Raw genomic sequence first — 20486 nt, forward strand, 5'->3', positions numbered from 1 at the left:
TCTATTTGTGTTGCTAAAATTGTGTTATTCTTAATTGGCATCTTGTTATGTCCCTCTGCGCATGTGCTGCCTGTCGTATGATTCATTTATTCAAAAATGAGCTGTCATGTCTCCAGCATGGTAAAACACATGCATAATGTGTTTAGGAATGACAATTGGATTGGATCAAATCAAATATGGATCGAATTGACATAGATCGGATTAAAAATTGATCAATCCGAATCCGATCTATTTATTAAATAAGTCAAAAAATCAGATATAAATTTGATTTATTTATCAAACAGATGATCCAAGTCGATCCAACCCACTTAATTTATTTATTAAACCGGTCAAGTTAAGTTAACCAGATTAAACAAGTTAAATAGGCTTCTAATGGGTTAAATAGATTGAATATATCGAATTAAATGGATCAGAAATAAGTTAAACAAGTTTTAAACGAATTAAAAATATTAAACAGATTAAATAGATTAAATAAATTATCTGATTCAATTCGATCTGAATATTAAATAGATTAAATGAGTCAATCTGTTTATAATCTGAATCTATTTAACTTAAATCCGAACCTATTTACGGTAGATTGAATACAAATTAGATTGATGAGTTGGATCATATTTTTTCGGCCTTAATCATATTTTCATCGCCGCCAACATATGCTTGCGACCGTTGAATCAGGAATATTTATGGTATTGCTGGAACCGAAAAAAATTATGTACCTGTTTACTGATTTACCTTGGTAAATCTATGTCGACAGGTACAATCTCAGATATGTTGATGTAGTCAAGTAGAAATTTGCTGTTCTACAAGGAGTGTCCATCGGGAAATGCTTTCTAGACATAGATTCTACATGGGTGTATCTGTAATGATGCGAGATGTCTGCTGTCAACTCTAGGCCAAGAAACCTTTCCTATAACTCTTGTCAAGCTGCTGGAAACCAATATGCTTCTGGAAAATCTGTGAATTGACCCCTTAACAAGAACGGGGACACCAAGAAGTAATAATTTACTTGAAACAGAGAATAGCAAGACTTGTTACAAGCAATCTAGTAATGAAACTACCATTGATTAAAATGATGACCTCTTCGTTTTATTTTCTAAATTTTTTTATATATTATGATTAAGTGTGAGATAAAAGGATTCTTTTCTGATGTGAAAAATGATAACTGTTGTATCAGATTTCTGATTTGATCGTCAGAAGATCTTCATCGGAGCCAACTCCAGTCGAGACTCATTTTGCAGAAATGCCGCTCCAGTGATCCCCGGTTTAATCCAATCATATCCGTACGTGATCAAAAATTTTTGAAAAATTTTTGATCATGTACGGACACGACTGAAATATTTCCAACTACATACATGACTGAAATAAATCGAAGACCATCAGAACGGCGTTCTTGCAAAATAAGTTCTGATCGAAATTGACTCCGATGAGAATCTTTCGACAATTCAGTCAGAAAATCAAATCTAAAGGCTACGGAATGTTCAATTAGCAGAAATTGCCAATGTTGATGGCCAAAATATGAAGTTGTTCAGTACAAAGTCTCTATCCGAAACCATATCCCCACAAATGACTCCACATTGTCTTGCTAGCTAATCCACAGCCATATCACAATCCCTGAATCAAGTGAACTATAACATCTTCAAAATCTAAACTATTCTTTTAAGTCACTGTCCAGCGTGCTGCACCATGGATGGTGTCAAATTGCCACATTCAAACATAAGAATTTTCCCATTTTTCAAAGAATGTAACCCGGCTCTGGTCCCATGATTGCTTACTACGTTTTATTCATTTTGCTTCACCGTAAAATTAGAATGCAGATTTGAACCGTCAACCATATGGAAGATTAAAACCTACTCAATCATTAAGAAACAATTTAAAATTATTTTATTATCATGATTCATCATGCTTATAAAAAATATTTCAAGTTGCATGCAAAGAATACTTCAAGCAAGTTGTATACATTTCAATAATCAATTTCCTTATTGTTTTAAGAGAAAGTAGATAAATATAATTTATTTAGAGTATTTTCAAAACTTTCCTATCTTAATAATTAAATAATCAATAAATTTTACATATTTTAATATATATTTTTTTATTAAAAAATTAAATGATTAATAATAATTTTACATTTATATTGTAGTAAAAAATTATATATATATATATATATATATATATATATATATATATATATATATATATATATATATATATATATATATATATATATATATATATATCTGCTAATTTGGATAAAATCGATCGAATTTGGACTTAGATTTGATAAGATGAAAAGTAGATAATATATATAGCGGCTAACTTGGATAAGCTCGGTCAGATTTGAATTTAGATTTGACAAGATCAAAAATAGATAATGAAAGTTCTATATCGAAAATCTAAATCATTGAATATAATCTACTATCTCAAAATTATTTACACAAAAAAATCATATAATTTAAAGACTCTAATTAACGCATCAAATGATCAAAAAATATATATAATTTAATTTTATTTAAACAATCTAATTTTTAATTACTTAATATATAAATTAGGAGTCACTAATGGTCTCCAAATCAAATAATTATATATATATATATATAATTTTAAAATAGTAAACCACATCCAACAATTTACTCATTAATATAGAACCTTCATTATAGAATTTTAACATAAATGAATCTAATTCCAAATATGATCGATTTATTCTAATCAGACTCTCTCTCTCTCTCTCTCTCTCTTACTCATCACTATAAAATGTCCATTATAGAGTTTTAACATAAATGAATCTAATTCCAGATATGATCGGTTTATTCTAGTTTGACTCTCTCTCTCTCTAGAGAGAGAGAGAGAGAGAGAGAGAGGTCTCACCGATTGGATGATGAGGAGAGGGAGTTTACTTTTGCTCTTACTTGCCACCACTTTCCGTTTCCTCATCCTATTACTCATTTTATTTTATTTTATTTTATGGAATAGAAATATGAAGCAACTGAGAATGGGACGTAACCCAAGTTGAGTTGTGACCCATAATCTAATTTATTTTGCAAGACCATCTTTGGTAGACCTAACATAACATGGTCAACTTAATCAGTCCTTCAAACAAATAACGTTCGGGGAAAAAACCACTCAGAGATTCTAACGCATGTCATGATTTACAACAATCTAAGCTGCCCTGACCCGAGCAGAACTCGACCCTCATGACATGCATCAGATCACTGGGCGTGCTGGATTAATGTTAGGCGTCAGTCCCATGTCTGATGTAATACTCTTCAGAAAAAATGCTCTCTCCATGGGATAATACACCAAACAGGATCACACTCAACCACACCATGTTAGCTCTTAAGATCTAGCAAGAAAAAATCAATGGAAATCTCCAACAGTTACATAGAATAAGAATGATGAAACGCCACCAAAGAAAATGTCAACGAATAAACGAACCGATGAACAGAAGAATGAGTTTTGGTGTATTTTTTCTACAAGAAAGGTCTTTGAGCACAAAATTGGAGTCCAATAAAAAAATAGGACTACCTACAACAAACTCTTCACTTTTGAGGGGTGGAGGGTGTATCTGGTGGATCGTCTGTTCCGGGCGGCAATGAACCAAAATCAAGACCACTGTACCCACCTGGTGGCTTTTCTTGAGGTTGTATAGATAACAACTGTGTCGAGTCGCCAACAACATCCGCCCATCCATAATGAGGCTCAGCCCTTCCAGAGTAAAGTATTATTACATCAGTTTCATAAAACAAATGAAACCTACCATGTGCAAAGCACAAGATCATGAGCTAAATTTTAATAAAAACATCTGATGTCACATAGCATGATTAAAGTTACCGCAATATATAAAGAGTCATCTTACTCATAATAGGTTTCTTCATCGACAACAATATCCCAGCTTTCTCCTGTTGTGCTGTTACCATATTTATGTACTTTCCTGTAACACAAAAGTTTTTTTTGAGGAAACTCTAACATAAAAAGCTGCAGGTGTCAAGACATCATCTTTGTTTGGATAACTCATTCAAGAATCAACCTATTCTAACAGAGAAAATGGGAACCATGAGACGAAATATCTAAATATATCTGTTGGAAAATATGCAAATGCTACAAGCAAAACAGATATATCACACACAATTTGCCCAACTGATATGGAAGTCTTGGCACAAAATATTTGCACATTGTGCCACATCAGGTACTGGCTGTCAGAGATAGATCCAATGGCTGAGTTACATGATAGATATCGGCAAGTTTTTCATGTGAAATTATTAAGTGTCACTACTCATATTCATTTGACATTCGGTATATCAGGAATAAGTATTTTACTGTCACTCAGCTGGCAGCTAAAATTTGAAGACCTGTAGAGACTTCAGGTTCACCTTGCTAATTTCAGACAAAGTTTGCCCCAACTTCTTCAAGCTTATTAAACTCTCAGAAGTAGGTTACCATGCAAACCTCCTCTTCAAGTTAATCTTCATATTAATGGACAACACATTGATTTTGATTGGTGTCATGCATAATAATAGAAAAATCTTGTTGAAACATATATAATTAGAGATACACACTATCAAGAGAACGATGGAAAACTGCCATACATAAAAATTTCTATAACATCAGCTCCGGTGACATTTAATCATCATTCATGCTCTATTATAAGCTGTTTTCACCAAGGAGACATTTACAGATTTTAATGAGTTTTGATGGTTTTATAAAGCAATACCATAAAGTTGTCAGATAAGCTAATGGTATTGTATGTTTTTTCATTCTTTAATGTTCTCTCTTTATTATTATGGGGCAAAATTTATGGAGCCAACTCCAAACAAACTGGGATGAGGCTTGAATATTTCAATCTTCTCCGACGAAAATAGGTTCCTGCAGTGAGCAACTAGAAAGCAAGAAATATATTTAGCTTTACAACATCCATATATATATATTAAACTTTAAACAATCACTGCCAGAACAAATTTGATAATCACTTACGTGAAATCAAATCATAAGACTAAGCATGATGCAGTTCCGTTTGTTGACATTAATCAGTAAATCATTATAAGTTATGAATGCACAGTTCCGTCTATTAAAGCGGAGGTTCATTAAAAGCCTAAATCAAGTTATCTCCTGGCAGAATTGGATTTTGATGGTAGCTTAGCAAAGATATAAAGAGGTTCTCAAAATATATTAGCCACCATAAATGTTGCAAAACATAAACAAAAGTAACATAATAACGTATCTTGGGCATATACCCATTTCCAAAGTGTTCTTCGCCCCAAGTTCTTGACCAACCTTGAAAAATAAGGAACAAAAAAAAATAAGTTCAAGAGGCATGGTTAGAAGATCAAGATACTGATCATACAAATGAAGTAAACAAAATAAAAGCTATTCAGTGGGTGGAAACAATTTGAATGTAAGTTCTTAATAGGCACCACAACAGGACCACAATATTCTGGTTTCAACTACTTTATAATGGCATTAGAACAGAAAAAAAAAAGGTTCAAGATGAATGGTTAGAAGATCAAGATACCGATCATACAAATGAAACAAACAAAATGAGAACCACTCAATGGGTGGAAACAATTTGAAATGTAAGTTCTTAACAGGCACCACAACAGGACCACAGTATTCTGGTTTCAACTTTTTTGTAACAGCATTATATATTCATATCTAATAATAGAACTTCACGATTGATTGTGTAATATGTTGCATAATCACCTTTTTGAAGAGCAAGCATACTTGCAAGATAAAAAAGTGCAATCCTTTATATTGCGGGCTAATATGTCCATCAGGCATGTGGAAGATGTCCATTCAACTCTTGAATTACAGTAATTAAGAGATAGTAGATGGATTCTCATATTTAGTTGACTCTCTTGAGTTGGTTTAGCTAGGTTTTTCTGTTGTAAAAGAGGGGTGAACAGGGGTAAAAGTGTTCCAGTCTCATGCTCATGGGTATGTTGCCTGTATCATATGTGTGTTTCTCAAACACAGAGGGTCGACTGACAATGAAGGGGGGGGGAAGTGATTCTTCTTAACAATATTAGGAAATACCAATGTTTCATTCTCCCATCATGTATGCTAATGTTTCATTCCTCCACCATGGAATCAGGCATCTTGGTCAATAATGTACATCTTATGTCCTCTACCTTGTTTAGTTGTACTCAGTTGCCAAACTATTACTGAAATATGTCTTCACTTCATCTACCACTGGAAGAATCCAAGGGATGGATTAGAGTTCTGAATTTATGACAGACATTTGTAGTTTGAGAGCCATAAGCATCCCAGAAGGCATATTAGAGCTTAGACTTTAGGAGAACCAGTTTTGATATGGAAGTGTTGGGAGCCTCCAATCAGTTGGATGAAGATAGTCCAAAGACATTCAACATTGGCTGTGGGCAGAACTGTGAAGGACATCTCATGCAACAAGAACTACTACACACCACTGCAATAAAAACCCATGATTTTCAAAAACGATTGATAATAACAAAAACAGGATGGAATGAAAATAATCAACACAGGAAAGCCTTCTTTCATGAACAATGCAAGGTACAATGTCATGATGAATTTTTAGTCCTTGGGTCGGAGTTCTACAAGAAGAAAAGTAAACAAATAAATTATCTTTGCACATAATGGAAGGCCAATATGTGTTGGAACTCTTTAGAAGTTCAACAAGATTTGGTATTAATTTCAAAATATTTGACTTCAAGGCAAAGAAAGACTGGTATATTGCTTTCTCCCTTGCTTCCTCCATATGAGCATATGCAATTAGTTTCATTTATAGGAAAAGATGGTGAAGGTTACGGCATGATGTCTTCCAAATGAGATAAGGAAAAAATAAAATTGATAAATGAAGTTCAGTTATGATCAATGTTTTGTGACCCAGAATGGGTTAGGCAAGTCGACTTGCCTAACCCATCACCTGAAAATGCTGGCTGGTTGGGTCACATAGTAAACTGGAATTCCCATAGAATTAAGTGACCATGTCGGTCCAATAGTTGACTTACTTTGACCTAAACGAGTCAAACCAATATCTAGCCATCTGGGCCATCCAAATAAAAAAAGAAAGTGGAAAGGCACGATCCCTCTCTCCCCCTCTCCCTCTCTCTCTCTCTCCATTTCATTCCCTAAAAGGCTAAAACTCTCCTCTCTCTGCCTTGTCATTCTCCTTCCTCACTGTTTGCCTGCTGTCCCATGAAACTGTGGAAGCATCCGAAGGTAGCGGGATCCAATGAAAACAGAGACTACAAGTGAGAATCAAGGCAAGGAGATCAAGAGCAAGCCATGGAGTTCCAATATGATGGAGGAGGACATCCAGTGAGGGGCGATGGGAATCCAGTGAAAAGTGGAGTTCTGATAAAATTTGACACGAGGAAGCAGAGATCTGACTAGTAGTAGTAGAATTCGACATGAGGTGGGGATCTGGTGAGAAAACAGAGGCAGCACAGCCAACCTTGAAAGAAGGCACTAAGATAATGTCTTTGGAGGTTGAGAAACCAACAGGGGGTTGGTTCACACCCCGTATATGTACATAGATTTGTAAGAGGGCGAGTTGGACGGTCGACCAACAGGTGACACAGTCACTATGGTGGCTTGGTCTAGATTATCAGGTTCCAAACAGTTGTTGTGATATAAATGGAAGAGAATTTTGAACTCAAAGATCTAGGAAGAAATGATCAAGATCAAGATACAAGATTGAATAAAAAGAAGAGCTATTAATGTTATAACACTATATGGTACACCATAGTAGGCAAAGTATCTACTATATAGACCTGCAAACATTAGGGTTTCTTGAATATGATAATCATGATAAGTGACAACAGTGACAATTTAGATGCTTCCTTAGTTTCTTTACATATCAGCTCTAGTATACGGGCACTTAAATTTTTATCGGTTGTTATTGTATTTATTCAGTAAAAGATTAAATTGATTCCTATAAAGAAAAGAAAGAATATATCATTTGGTTGGGTGCCACTTCAAGCTATGGGATTACTGTTATAGCGGTAGTAATAAGCAAGATTTCGATACATGGTATACATTCTAAATGGGGTTGAACGTGTTCCACAATGTAAAATAATCATATATCACTCAGTTCACTTGATTCCACAAGTAGCAGTTATACAAAGTGGTGCGGCTGTGAAAGCAATATGAGGAAAGTCCAGATGAAAATAAAGGAGAGAAACATATAACAACTGATCAGAAATACAAATTAAGACTGATAATGCTATTTGGGATAATCAAATTGTAGAAATGCAGTCTTCCAAGGCCACATGCTGAGAGGGAAAGGGACTAGAATCTATTTGTTGAAGGTAGGGCTGTTAATGGACCGAGCTTAATCTAGCCCACCTCAAGCCTGGGCTTGTCTTGTCACTTTGATAATTAGCCGAGGCCCAACACACACCCACATAATGTGATAAAAAAGGGCCTAGTTGTGGCACAGCTTAAAGGCAAAAACATCAGCCTCCAAACTGCATTCAACCAATGGACCATGGACCCAACACCTAAACTCTCACCATATTAAGAAAATGGGTAAATATTATCAAACTCACCTCCATCTCTTGCCCGACATAGGCTCCCCTACACAGCTTGCAGCCACTATGGCCTCCCCTCTGGTAATTGTCGTTTGTACTTGCTACTCACTGCTCATCCTCTCCACCAATGACTGCTTCCTTTCCTCCCATCCACTGCTCATCAACCTTTGGGGCCACCAATGTGGAAGACCATGGAGATGGAGGCTAGTTTTAGTGGTATTGAAATTCACTTTGGACAAATCGGGGGACACTGAGGTGCTAAAGGCCATTGCCTCCAAGTGGACTACAACGACATTGACCAACTTCACAATGGCACCGGCACCAGAGCCGCCACCACCAGAGAGGCGAAGGTGGCCATTAGTGAGGGTGCAATGGCAGCAAGACAGCTAGGATTTGAATATTGAGAAAGAAAAGAGAGGGGGGTGCATATGTATGAGAGAAAAGAGGAAGCAAGGTTAAGCAAAGGAATTATGGGTTACAAGTTGGTTTCAGACTTGCCCAGATGAAGCTCAAGGGCTCTCTGTAGGCCCCAAATTAAAAGCCCAGGTCCAGACCATAGGCCATGACACTCAGCCTAGCTTAGCCCCAGGTCAGCTCGGACCATTGGGTTTGCGTTGGCCTAAGCTTATTATTATTGGCCATAGTTGAAGGAGGCTTCAATAGAAGCTGGGCAAAAGTAAGGACAAGGAAACTAACAATTCACACTTATGCTTCAAAGAACATATTAAGAGGATAATTTATACAGAAGTGATGCAAAACCAATTACGGATGGCCTGTAATATGAAATGACCTAAGTAAAGGATTAAAATCCCATTAACTAGATAACTTATCAACTCCTACCTATACCACAATACTACAGCATCATTGTTCACACTATAGTGATAAGCAAAGTGAACAATCCTGTAACTTATTAATTAGATCCCTTTGGTCCTTTTAAAGGACTTGAAGATCTCACAAAACAGCCTGGATTGGCTATTATTGATCTCTCCAAACAAATTAAGGAAAACTCTAATGACTTCAAAGTAAGAACCAAAACTATCAAATTTTGGATCATTAAATGCAATAGAAATTGCAAAACACTCCTGCAACAAGAAGCTTAATGCCATGGGGGGTTAGAAGGTTTTGGGTTATGAAAAGATTTCAAAGCTTATTATTGTAGGAACAATGGATTTAAGGATTTTAAAGAACTGATTAAAGCAATCAAAAAATGGGACCAACAAATTTGATTTGAGAGGACTTGGAGGACAAACTATCAATGGGATGGGCTTGGTTAAGTAGCGAAGAAGAACCAGGATACTGCATAGAAGTTTGATGAGATCAAAATACTTGAGTCTTATCTTAGTAAAATCAGTGAACAAAAAGAAGCAAAGACTATTACAGATTAGAGGTAATCTCAGGAAACATGATAGGAATTATGCTTGATCACTTTCACACCACCACAAGCCATTTTGACACACTTTGGATCAATAAAATCTCTCTTTAATAAATGCACATAATGACAAGTGTTTATTTAAATAACTCATTTATGAATTATAGGTGATGTAACCAGCATTTGGTATAGAATTTACATTATTGGATAATCATAGAGCCCTTCTCAAAAGGAGACTTGGTGCTCCTACTATGAAAATAAAAGAGACAGACCCTTGCTTTGCAAATATATAGAAGTTATTCACCTATTTCTTAAGATGGGGTCCTAATAGGGACTGTCAAAAAGGAAGAGAGACAATCAAAAAAAGGCTGGCTTCTAGCTTGGTATGTTTGTTCGTCCAATCTATGTTTATTCTTCTGTATTTTCTCCTTATAAAGGCCTGAATAAGAAATATGGAAAATCATCCTTGACTAGAAATCCTAACAAAAAAAATTTCAATTAGAACAGAATGGTATATAGATGTCTGGGTGACATAAACAAGAAAATGAGAAAGGATGAAGATTGAAAAAACCACAAAAACACTGTTAATCACCCAAACTGCAATAAGAGGGGTTTGTGGGTGGTAATAAGTTCTAAAGCCATGAAAAACCAAATATTACATGATTATGAAATGTGAATGTTGCAAGTTAACTCAAACCTTCTTCTATCAAACTGGTATTGACGATGTGGCAAGTTGAAGTCAAGAAGGGCCCAAGGACAATTAGTATATCTGGGCAACCATTGTCAACCTAATGCAAACCCTCTAAGAATGGCATCAAATTTCTACCTTAAGTCTGTCTGGGCAACAGAGGGGAACTGCCATGAAACTTAAAAGGCTAGTTATTAGACATGGTTACTTCAATGATTGTAGTTTGAGCTCAAGCAATCAAGGAGCATCACTTTGAAACCTCCCTGACTTGGAAAGAGTTTAGATGGAAGATGAAAAATTAAAGAGGAAAAAGGGGAAGATAAGGTAGGGTTTTGGGTGTACCATATGTTTATGTATTTAGTCTGGGAGGCTCTCTCTCTTAAAGTATGTACATGACAATCTGTAGTTCCACATTTAGATTGACACATTTTCATGTTTGAAAAAGTGTCTAGTGTTCAGATTGAGAGGTTATTAATTAGTCAATTGTTACTTTCCAATTCCAATTGTTTAATGATAAAAAGAAATGGTTCTCAAATAAATAGAAGCCATTTCCAAGCACTACAAGGATTCAAGGAAATGTCATAAAGTATCTGAGTAACTATGAATTTTGGAGATACAAAGATCTATGATGCTCATTAAAACATGATTTTACTCATTGAATGTCAAAGAGTTGCGTTCACAGCATAACACTGCATGGTTGAATATGAAGCACAAGGGTTTATATGACCAAATAATAATAAAGGACCAAACATACGTTCACCGGTAGGAGATACATGCCATGTCTCCCCTTGTCGTGACCCTATTCCAGCAAAAAACCTCTCCTCCCATTTGTCTCCCCATTTGGTACCTAACTCAGTTTCTGCCCATTTATCGGTCCTGTGAAAAAAAGAGAAATACTAAGCCGCAGATCTGGAAATAAAATTTAGATCTGTAGAACATCTAGGAAGATGATCTCCTAACACATAATTTATCAAGTCCAAATATCTTGTCAGAAATACAAAAGATAATACTATTTATCCAACAAAAAGATTTTTATTATTAAGGTCACAAAAATGGAACTTTCCAGTTTACAGGCACAATATACAATCTGTGAATTATTTGAATTTCTCTTAATTAGCTCATATTTCACTATAAGTTAAAACCCAAAATCTGAACCATGTGCTTCCATCATATTATTTTTTACTCTCTTCTATCCACTCGTGTACCATATGGTTGAGGACACTTCCATATAACTCCCCCCTGCGTGACAAGCCATTTTCATATATTTGAAATGCTCTCCAAAAACCTAACTGGATGCAATTTCTTTTTTTCAAGGGTAAAGGAGGGCCATTTATTAAAATAATAAATGGAATTACATGGTTACCATTTATTAAGTCCCCTAAGAATGAATACAATTTTAAAGACAAAGCGGTCTCAAATCTCAATCTATTGAATGTATATACTTGAATATGAAAAGGAAAAATTAGTTTGATCTGGAATGGAATATTTAAAATATATAAATTATGGCCATTTATAGAACTATTGATACTTCATGATCACAGAACAGGTTTCAAGTTTCAACACTAAAGCATTGCCACAAAGAATTTTTATCCAATATGCAGGAGGTAGAAAAATGAGCAAACCATTTAGCTACAAAGCCTCTTCCATCATAATATTCTCCCCACTTTTCCCACCAGGACTGCTCATCCAGTCTTCCATACTTATAGGCTTTTTTCTCTGTTGAACCTTTTGCATCATATTTTTCCCACCTAGAAGCAAAGTAAAATACTTGGACTTTACAACCATTCAGTGACAAACTGAATCTGAAGATGCATGTTATAATCACACACTTGAGATAGTTCTTACCAGTTCTCATACCATCCAGCATTTTCTGTGCCTGATTTTGCTTGCTTCTGTGCACTCCTCTCTATTCTTGCAAGGTTACTGCAATCAGGATGACAGCATGATTATAGCTCAGTATGAACAGGCAATAGCACTTCACTGGAATTAACTTGAGAACCTAGCAAAAAGCATCTAGCATTTCATGTGCTTACATATCATGGTAAAATCGAAGTCTCATAATACATGGCAAAGAAAATATTCCTCCAAAAAAATTTTGGTATCAAAATCAAAAATTATTTGTAAAGGCCTGCAAGATTGAGTTAAAGCATAACCCCTTTTTCTTCCAAAAATTGAGTAGCAAGGTGCAATTCACAACTAGTCTTCAGCAATTTGCATGACATAAGATCATTCTAACACAGCTTAAGAATAAGAATGCCTCAGGCAAGGTTTTAAATCCCATAGGACAGGATTGTTCCAATTTTTTCATGGAATGAGATGCACTGTCGTCCTACCCCATCCCAACATTTGGGACAAAGGATGTCCCAAGATGTCCCGAACAGGACACTAGGATATTGGTGGAACGGCCTTGTCTCAACATACGGGATGGTACCCCATCCCAGTGTCTTGAAGGATGTTCCGCCAAGACTTGAATCATTGGCCTCTGGATCAAGTGCAATCGATCGAAGTATGAAAGGTTATGAAGAATTTGAGATGATGTTTTCTTTGGTTGCTGTCTTTCTAGTTCAAAGTGGGAATTGACTGAAACATGAAATGCATAAAATGCACATTCTAATACAAATTAATGATTATAAAATAATATATTAGAATTACAAAAATAATTATTAAATAAAGTTTAAGATGTAAACTAAGCTATGGGAGAGGTGGTGGAATTAAAACTAAATTAGCCATAATTCTCAAAAGTCCAGCCTAATTCTACATTGAAAAGATTAATCATCAATATCATCTTATGGATGCAACTTTAGTAGAATTTGGAAATAAGAAACAAAATTTCTTTGTTTATACATCACAGGAATTTGTATTTTAAGAAATCAGACAGGAATTCTTAAGATAATTAGTGGCACAAGCTGCTGATAAACTTTGACATGATTTTTGTACTGTTTTAAAATCTCAAGAAATCGGACCCGAAATAATTATTGAGGAAAAGAGAAACCTTCCTCAACCTTTATGTGGGAATTACCAAGAAAAACCCATCTTATAGAGGCATCATCACTTGCCACTGAAATATAGAACCTTCTGGGAGCAGCCAGATTCTGAATGAACACAATGTTCAAATGCTGAACTTATTCTGCACTAGCAAACAAGTCTAGCAAAGTTAGACTTCAGTAGCTTACTCATTCCTTGCATCTCGGTCGGACGGAGATTGGCCCTCAAATGCAAAGGCAGAAAGGAGCTTGACTACAAGACCCACCCATCGAGCAAAGACGAAAGTTGGCCTTAGCGATCCGACAGTGCCGAGTGGAAGGACCATCACTCAATGGATCGAAGTGACTCTAGGGATAACAAGCTGATCTTCCCCAAGAGTTCACCTCCGGCAATCATAGCCTGGTTTAGTTGATCTGGTCTTTTGAAATGCACCCACTGTTATTCCGCAAAATCAAAGGCAAAGGCCGTATTCTCAAAGCCTGTACCCGTACCGAAGAGACCAGAACTTGAGAAGGCATTACCTGTGCTAGAAGGCTTCACAGTCCTCCTTACTAGAAGCCCAGATCTGTTTTGTGCTCGGATTGATGCCATCTCAGATGTCCATTCAAGTAGATTGTCTGCCCTATTTTCTCTTAGATAAGGGGCCTAGCGTGATGCCAATCCAATGAAGACAAGCCCAATAATGCAGCTAAGTGCCTACGGTATTACATACCCTAGTTTGATAGCGGAGTTAAGTGAAGAAGTAACTAGCCAGTGAATCTTGCACTTGAGCTTGAACCTAGAACACTGGAACAAACCAGGAAGAGCAGTGGAAAGACTTTTTCGAGCCCCCCTATCCCTGCATAAGCAACTCTTATGGCCAATTCACCACTTCACTTACTTCATACCAGCTTGAACAAGGAAAATAGCACTAGAAAAGCAAATAAATAGAGTACGAGACAGAACAAAATAGGTTACGAGTGCGGAATAGCGAAGGGGCTTTGAGGCTTTGCTGACGAAGCGAAAACCTTTCGAAGGATTTCTCATGGCCCTCCGAATGAATCATTTTTTTGCTATACGAGCATAAACAATAACCATTTAGAATACCTGCTTGCTAGTCGAGCATAAACAATAATCATTTTTCTCTCAGTGTGTATAACGCTTTAATGCTCTTCAAGGATATATGGGAATCCCTCATCAAGGCTTTATAGAATCTTGAATTGTACGAGGCTCATGCTATGGAGATCCACATTGTGGGACGAGCCACTTATGAAGTGGATACCATTTCCTTTGAAGAAGATGATTTCTTACTGGATTCCAATGAGCACAACCGCCTTTTGTACCTTGAAGGAATCCTTAACAGGAAGTCTGTAAAGCGTATTCTAGTCGATCTAGGTTCAGCGGTGATTTTTTGTTTCCCAAGCTGCTATATAGTGGTTCTCTTAAGGCTTTCATCAAACCATCAACAATCTTTCCTAGAGTGAGGGCACCAAAGGGCCTCCACCCATCAAAAGTTCATATTGTTCCCCATAATCCTGTTATCTTGTAGGGTGATCATGCCATATGGGAAGGAAGTGCCAAAAAAGGAAAAACAACAGAAGGGGAGATAATAACATAGAGAAAAATATTTTTTTTTATTATTAAAATTGTTTCTATTTGACAATGTTATTGGGTATTTATTAGCCTTACATAAATTGTTAACCCTTTACTCAGTTTAAGATTTTGGTCGACTTCAAGGGCCGTTGAAGCATCCTGAATTGAGCGATTCGGTGTGTACTGAATCAGATCTGTTGGTTATCAGAACATAGTATGGCCAGTCAATCTGCTTCTAGAACTGAACTGATATTTTTACAAAAACCCCTCCCGAAGTCCCGATCCTTTCCCTCTCCTTGATTTTTCTATCCCCCTCTCTCGGTTCTCCTCTCTCGATTTTCCTTCCCCCTCCCCTCTCGCCTGATGCTCCAGGAAGATGATGGCTCAATGATAACAACGGCGTCTAGGATTAGGATTCCACAATGATGATGACTCCATGGCTACGGTTAGGGTTCTATCATCGCCACCAATGAGGTATGCCTCTCTCCCCTCTCTCTCACTCTCTCTCACCCCCTCTCCTTCTCCTTCTCTCTCTCCCTCTCCCTCTCCCTCTCCCTCCCATTAGTTTTAGTACATCTTGGTTTGATACAGTACACACCGGTACCATACTAAACCAATCGTTTGTTGATACAAGCCTTGACACTGGCTTGGCAAACCTTGCTTGACTCAACTATCCCTCCAAGTGCTTGATCCAGACCACACGAGGGGGGGTTGTTAGCCCAATTTTTGGCCCTTTCCTTGTTATCTTAAGCTTTTGGGTTTAACTGGCTAGTAATAGTATTGGATCAGGATAACTACATGGTGGCAAAACTGGATTCATCTGTACTCAACTAACTCATGTTCTGTTGTACCAAAAAAAGAAACAAAAAATCATGTTCTGTAGCTTCCTCATATAGAGGACCAAAAGACTACAATACAAGCTTGTATAATTTACCCTCTCCATATAAAGGACCAAAGACTACAAGCTATACTAGCTTGTATAACTAATATCTAGACATGTGGATTAAGGTGAAGTTTCAGCCTCAAAGCTGAGGTATCAGCCTCAAACTAGAAAGCATAAGCTTCACAGATATCCTTACTAGTCAAAAATCTAGAAAGATAAATCATGTGAAAGAAATCCAATTAAAGGATGTGAATGTGGATTATAGGTGCAGACTTGGTTATTATATTGAATTTGGTAAGGATAATATTTAAGTGGCCCAAAAATCTTGAATCCTAAAATATTGCTAACATATGGCATCATACTGGGATTTTGCATTTCAATCGACATGCATACTATCTTTGAAGTGAACTACACTATATGATTGAAATATGCAAAACTTACCATAAGCTGCAATAATTAGATTGCCTAATAATGTTTGATAATTACACAAGCATAATTATAATTGCACTTAACTAATAATTTTGGCAGTTATACAAACATGAAACCATGGAGTTACTCATGAGTGTACCAGAACTTACCAGCCTTTATGTATCATACTAACCGGGAAAAGCACCAGCTACCCCACAGAACCAGTTCCTAGGTGAACCAGCAAGAAAGAGCCCAAATTGGTCTCATGCTGCTCAGAACCAAACTTGAAGTCATTTTCACTTTTTCCATTACTACTCATTTCAAGTTGGGAGAGGGGATATTGGAATAGCAGGGATTTGCAAGATTGAGCCACAAGTGATAAGAAATTGATGAGGATTGGGGCCAAATCACTCATTTATAGTCAGGCACTGCTCCTGCCAATGAATCTCTTTTTGTCTTTTGTATAGCTGGATACCAAAATCATTTAATTTTGAAATTCATGAATATGGACAACTTGTTAGGTTCATTTCTTCTTGTAAGAACACCATACCCACGGCCAAAAGCATGAACCTTGGATTAATTCCAATGGGTTTTTGGGATTTGTATTGTACATAAAACCTTTCCATAGCTTGAATATGCCAATTACCCAAAAAAATCTGCTAATAACCCAGAGATGATGTCTATTTGGGTTGGATTTTAGATATGTTGTCAAGTAGAGGTCAATCCATAGCCCTATCAATCTTTTTTTTCCATTGAGGCTATATCTTTTAAAATATTTAGGTTCGTGCCAAAATTAGCACAAATTAAAATCGTAACCACAATGCATCCATTAGGGTTGTCTATTTATATATAGATTCCATGGGGCCAATCTACAAAACCCCAATAAAAACTTGAATATTTAACATATACTTATTTTAAAAAATTCTGCATTCAACATTAATTAAAAATTTAACACAGTTTTCTTAAAAAAGGTGGGAGCATCATTAGATAATTAGACACAATTTTCTAAATTAGATATCATATATTTCACAAAAAATTCTTGATTTATATGCACAATCTACCAAAATTACATGTTAATAGATCATTTCAATAGACATATTTGAATTTGTATGCATGTGTTCTGAGTTAAAAATATGTTGCTGGTTAAAACTTTTTTACTTTATTTTGCATTGAAGCTTTCTAATGAATATTCCTACAGAATTTGTAATTTATTGCCAAATCAAAAATATAAAACATCAATATTGCAAATACATATGGAGCTCCAGCAAGGTAGTATATTTGGCCCCAGTGGAGATTGAACTATTGACAATATATGTGTGGAGGTCTAGCTAAATGATTTATTTGGTCTTATTCGAATTATTGGTGCAGATATATATAAACCTCAGCCAAGTGGTACAAGTTAACCTCAAGGATATGAGCAGCCTCATCTGAATTATTGGTGAGGATTTAAGTCACCTTTTTCTGCTTTACCAAAGTGACTATAACTGGCCTCAAGGATGTAAGTGAACTTTTATAAGAAAATGTAATTTTATATGAATGACTTGAATTCTTTTCAAATATTATTTGCTCTGCTCATTTCACATCACACTCCTAGTTTATAATTGTCACTTCATTAACTGACACTTAGTTTTTCAAACTTTCTAATTGTTATCAGAGAATGTATTTCTGTATTTTTCGTACTGTGCACACAGAGAAGAACAAATATTAGTTTATCAAAGCAATGCTGTTAGAGATTCTACCTCCATTCATCTTGGTACAGAACTTCTTGCCATGTTTCCCACCATGAATCTCCTTCAGCATTTTTTCCAGATTTCTCAGCACCTAGGATAAAGATATAGATGAAAAGAGACATGTTTGACAATGTCCTAAAAGAAGTCAGAAGCAAAATTTATTGAGCAAATTTGATGGACGTACATCAACTAAAATCAAGCATATTTTGGTTTGATCTAATGAATTCATTGGCAGAAGTTACTAAACTCTAAGTAAATACGTACCTAACTCCTTGTACCCGGTCCAATCACTTTTCTCCCACCACTGTCAAGCAGATCAAGAAAGACAAGTGAATGCATTCCCCTGAGTTAGTGATCATGTTTCATTTCAGTCATATAATGGTTCATAGATATAATCCTTTAAAACAAAGGAACAAATTCTGATGAACCTAATTAAAGCCTTTGCTCTTTCTCATTGTAGATGTTTGGATGCGAATAAGTATGGAAGCTGATCTAAAGTTGACTAGTTTACTTCCAGGAAATATAAGGAGAAAGTTCTTAAAGAAGATAATCTAAAATTGTTGCTTGCAGTATGGCAAAAAAGTTTGCACATCTCTTTATAATTGCCTATAGGAGAATGAAGACCAATCACCTTCCACTTTTGGAAAGAAGACCTAGGAAAAATATAGGTCTCCCCTTTGGAAAAGGAAACCCAAGTGGAGTTGGCCTTCATTTAGCAATCACAATAAAATCATCTAAAGTAGGAACCACTTTTATCCCAAACATGAACAAATTACAATTAAAATATTTGTATATTTAAAACAAAGCACCCATCTTTTGGCGAGCATCGATCAAAATGATTATCAAAGATTATAAGCAGTTTCCCCTGTACCTATGGCTTGAATCTCAGGTCAATAGCTAGAGATTACTGTCCAAAATTCTTGAGTCACCACTTGCTTATTAAGTCATTTGAGACTCATAAATAACTGCACACAAATTTTAACAAACAAACTAGGACAGACATATGCTTCAAAGTTCAAATTACATGGCATATCCATATCCAATAAATATCAGATAGACGTGCTTATTGGGTATAGCTTAGATAAATGTCATACTTATTTCAATTTTCAAGTATCCTATATATTAAAATTACTAAAAAGCTCCAAATATTTCCACTGAATATGCTTGGCATTCTTCCCGGACACCTCTGAGGATGAGGGGGAAGATTATTTCTTTTTTGTTATTTCTGACAAATATTGAACTATTAATGATGGACATGGAGGAGGATGCGCCCCCCCCCAGACCCCAACTCTCTTCTTTAAAGTTTGTGATTTTGATGTTATTGAGAGTATGGACTAAATTATCCTCATAAGTCATCATGCTTTGTCAATATTATTTTTACTTATGTATATGCATGTGTACATGAATACATATGCTTAAATATGTAAATACACATGTATCTGCATGTCCTGTCCCAATTTTACATATATATACATACATACTGTGTATATACATATAATATATCCCGGCTGTAACCTGTCCTAATTTTCACAGTTCTCCCTAAAAATCATATTATTATGCCATATCCCATTTCCATGCTCCATACCAGACTAAAAAGAAATATTGTAGAGATAAATCAATCCCTCATTACCTGTCTAAAAGCTAAAGGCATCATTATGGGTTATATTAGGAGCTTCTATTTATACGACATAATGCTAATATAAATGAAAGAGACTGAGTTGAGCAACTCTTGTGGAAGGTTTCTGCTTGGCTAGTTTACATCCTGTGCAAGTAGTCAAGGTAGTAGTTGCAACCATACCTACAATGCCCCTGATTGAACACTTATTAAAGCCATTTAGAAATATAATAACCCTGAACTACCATAAGATTAGACAGGAACAAAGATGAGACTACAGAAAATTCTGTGAAAAAGGGAATGGCTGATGGATTCAAGAACTTCTGGTCAATAGCAGGTTGTCAAAATCACCACCTAGGCCAAACCACCTAGGCAATGGCCAATTAGGCATATAATATATAAATGTTACTTTAACCTGTTCATTCTGGCATTACACTTAACTCTTTCTATTAGTTTTGAATGTTCGTGACTTAGTAAGATATGAGACTGAAAACGACAATTCAAGTTGTGTTATAGTTTTCCTGATTTATAATCTCATCTCACCCATATAATGTTTTCCCCTCTCTCTCTCTCTCTTTCGAATGACCTTTCTTTTCCCCTATTCTTCTCCCTTCTTAATTCCATCTTTTTATTCTTCTTTTTTTCCCTAGTCCTTACTCTTATTCTTATCTCATTTTTTTCCCTCTCTCCCCCTTACTTGCCCTTTTCTAAATCTTTTAATCTTCTTTCCCTTTTCTA

General features: G+C 35.8%; 1 protein-coding gene across 1 annotated transcript in view; it reads right to left on the reverse strand.

The window, feature by feature from the left end:
• Positions 1-3431: 3431 nt before the first annotated feature.
• Positions 3432-20486, reverse strand: part of LOC105042638 (protein EARLY STARVATION 1, chloroplastic) — a 37485-nt gene continuing 20430 nt past the window's right edge. Inside the window, exons 4-11 of the mRNA XM_010919922.4 lie at positions 18398-18437; positions 18143-18224; positions 12401-12478; positions 12178-12303; positions 11310-11431; positions 5223-5262; positions 3848-3922; positions 3432-3696 (exon numbers count right to left, since the gene is read on the reverse strand). Of these exons, the coding sequence (XP_010918224.1) occupies positions 3531-3696; positions 3848-3922; positions 5223-5262; positions 11310-11431; positions 12178-12303; positions 12401-12478; positions 18143-18224; positions 18398-18437 (729 nt within the window). The 3' untranslated portion in view covers positions 3432-3530. The remainder of the gene's footprint in view (positions 3697-3847; positions 3923-5222; positions 5263-11309; positions 11432-12177; positions 12304-12400; positions 12479-18142; positions 18225-18397; positions 18438-20486) is intronic.

Source organism: Elaeis guineensis, chromosome 4 (genome assembly GCF_000442705.2).
Source record: "Elaeis guineensis isolate ETL-2024a chromosome 4, EG11, whole genome shotgun sequence".
NCBI lineage: Eukaryota > Viridiplantae > Streptophyta > Magnoliopsida > Arecales > Arecaceae > Elaeis > Elaeis guineensis.